At 40.4% G+C, this 1,209-nt stretch overlaps 1 protein-coding gene across 1 annotated transcript; it reads right to left on the minus strand.

Annotated features, from left to right (window-relative positions):
* Positions 1-417: 417 nt before the first annotated feature.
* On the minus strand, positions 418-1,209 carry SARC_11364 (hypothetical protein; the record flags this gene model as incomplete). Its single annotated transcript, XM_014294551.1, has 1 exon — positions 418-1,209. One exon carries the CDS (start codon positions 1,207-1,209, stop codon positions 418-420), a length of 792 nt encoding a protein of 263 aa, XP_014150026.1.

A 1,209-nucleotide genomic window follows, 5' to 3' on the forward strand; every position in this document is an offset into this window, starting at 1 on the left:
ATATATGTAATTTGTGTATATATTTCTATCCCGTAATATATTTTCATACCTGATTAAACAGAGAATTAGCCTAGTCCGTAAGTATACATATGTATTGAAAATTTCGAAGATTATATTGGTTTATTAGACATGGACGTGCTGTATTCGATAAACAAATTGAACAGAGATAATTTCAATTTGTCAGTGTTTGAGAATTTATATTGTATTCCTCTTATTTGAGTAGCTACATTGATGATGGATACAAACTAGCTCTGCAGGCACCTTATATACGTATCGTACTATTTAAAAGTCTTGGTTTGTGCGCAGGAGCTACGTGTCTCTAAACGCAAGTTCGGTGCTTTTGGTTGCAGTTAAATAAATCGTTTTGATTTTATTGGGGAAATTTTTCATTAACCTGTTTAATATATGGGGTACTATTTAACAATCCACCCATTTGTTGCTGTTCATGTTCTTGTACTTGCGCATAATTCCTTCTGACATTGCATCCGTACAACTGCCTTTAGTGCTGTACTCGACCCCAAAAACGGCCTTGTCTTGCTTCACAAATGCGTCATAATTACTGCAGTAGTCATTTTCGGAGTACTTTGCACAGGATTCGTTGATTGCGAAGTCCATATTGTCTATTAGGTCCGGGATCAAATCTACAGTGTTCTTCAATCCGATCTGTAGACCCAACGCGTGAGCAGTTTTTGCCATCCAACGTATATAGTCAATTTGATACTGTCTTAAACTCTCCCTTGACTCGCCTGTTATCGCCATGGAACCATATTCATATGCGTCAGTATTGTCTGGTTCAATTCCGTGGCAGCCCTTATCTGCAGCTTCTTCTATTCGGGCTTTAATTAAATGTTTAAACTCCTGCCATCTGGTGATGTTCATCCAGTACTCTCCTGGGTACCGACTGTCCCTTGCAGCAAAATTCATCATGTCGAGAAAGTCTCCTCTCCAGTCCTCGGCAGTGCCTGCACTTATATAGCACACGACGTATTGCCCACCATCTGACAGCTTCTCTACATAGTCCTTTGAACTTGTCTGTAGATCGATGTCAATCATATCTCCTTTACTCGTATCATCATACCCCCAAGCTTCTAGAGTCCAAGTAGTGCCCTGCGTGAGCTTCTTCGTGCTGCGTCGTAGTGCAACTGCATCGACCGAGCATGCAGCAAATCCAATTGCTACCGCCAAAGTTTGGATTATTGAAGAGTACAT

This window comes from Sphaeroforma arctica (genome assembly GCF_001186125.1).
Source record: "Sphaeroforma arctica JP610 unplaced genomic scaffold supercont1.1649, whole genome shotgun sequence".
NCBI lineage: Eukaryota > Ichthyosporea > Ichthyophonida > Sphaeroforma > Sphaeroforma arctica.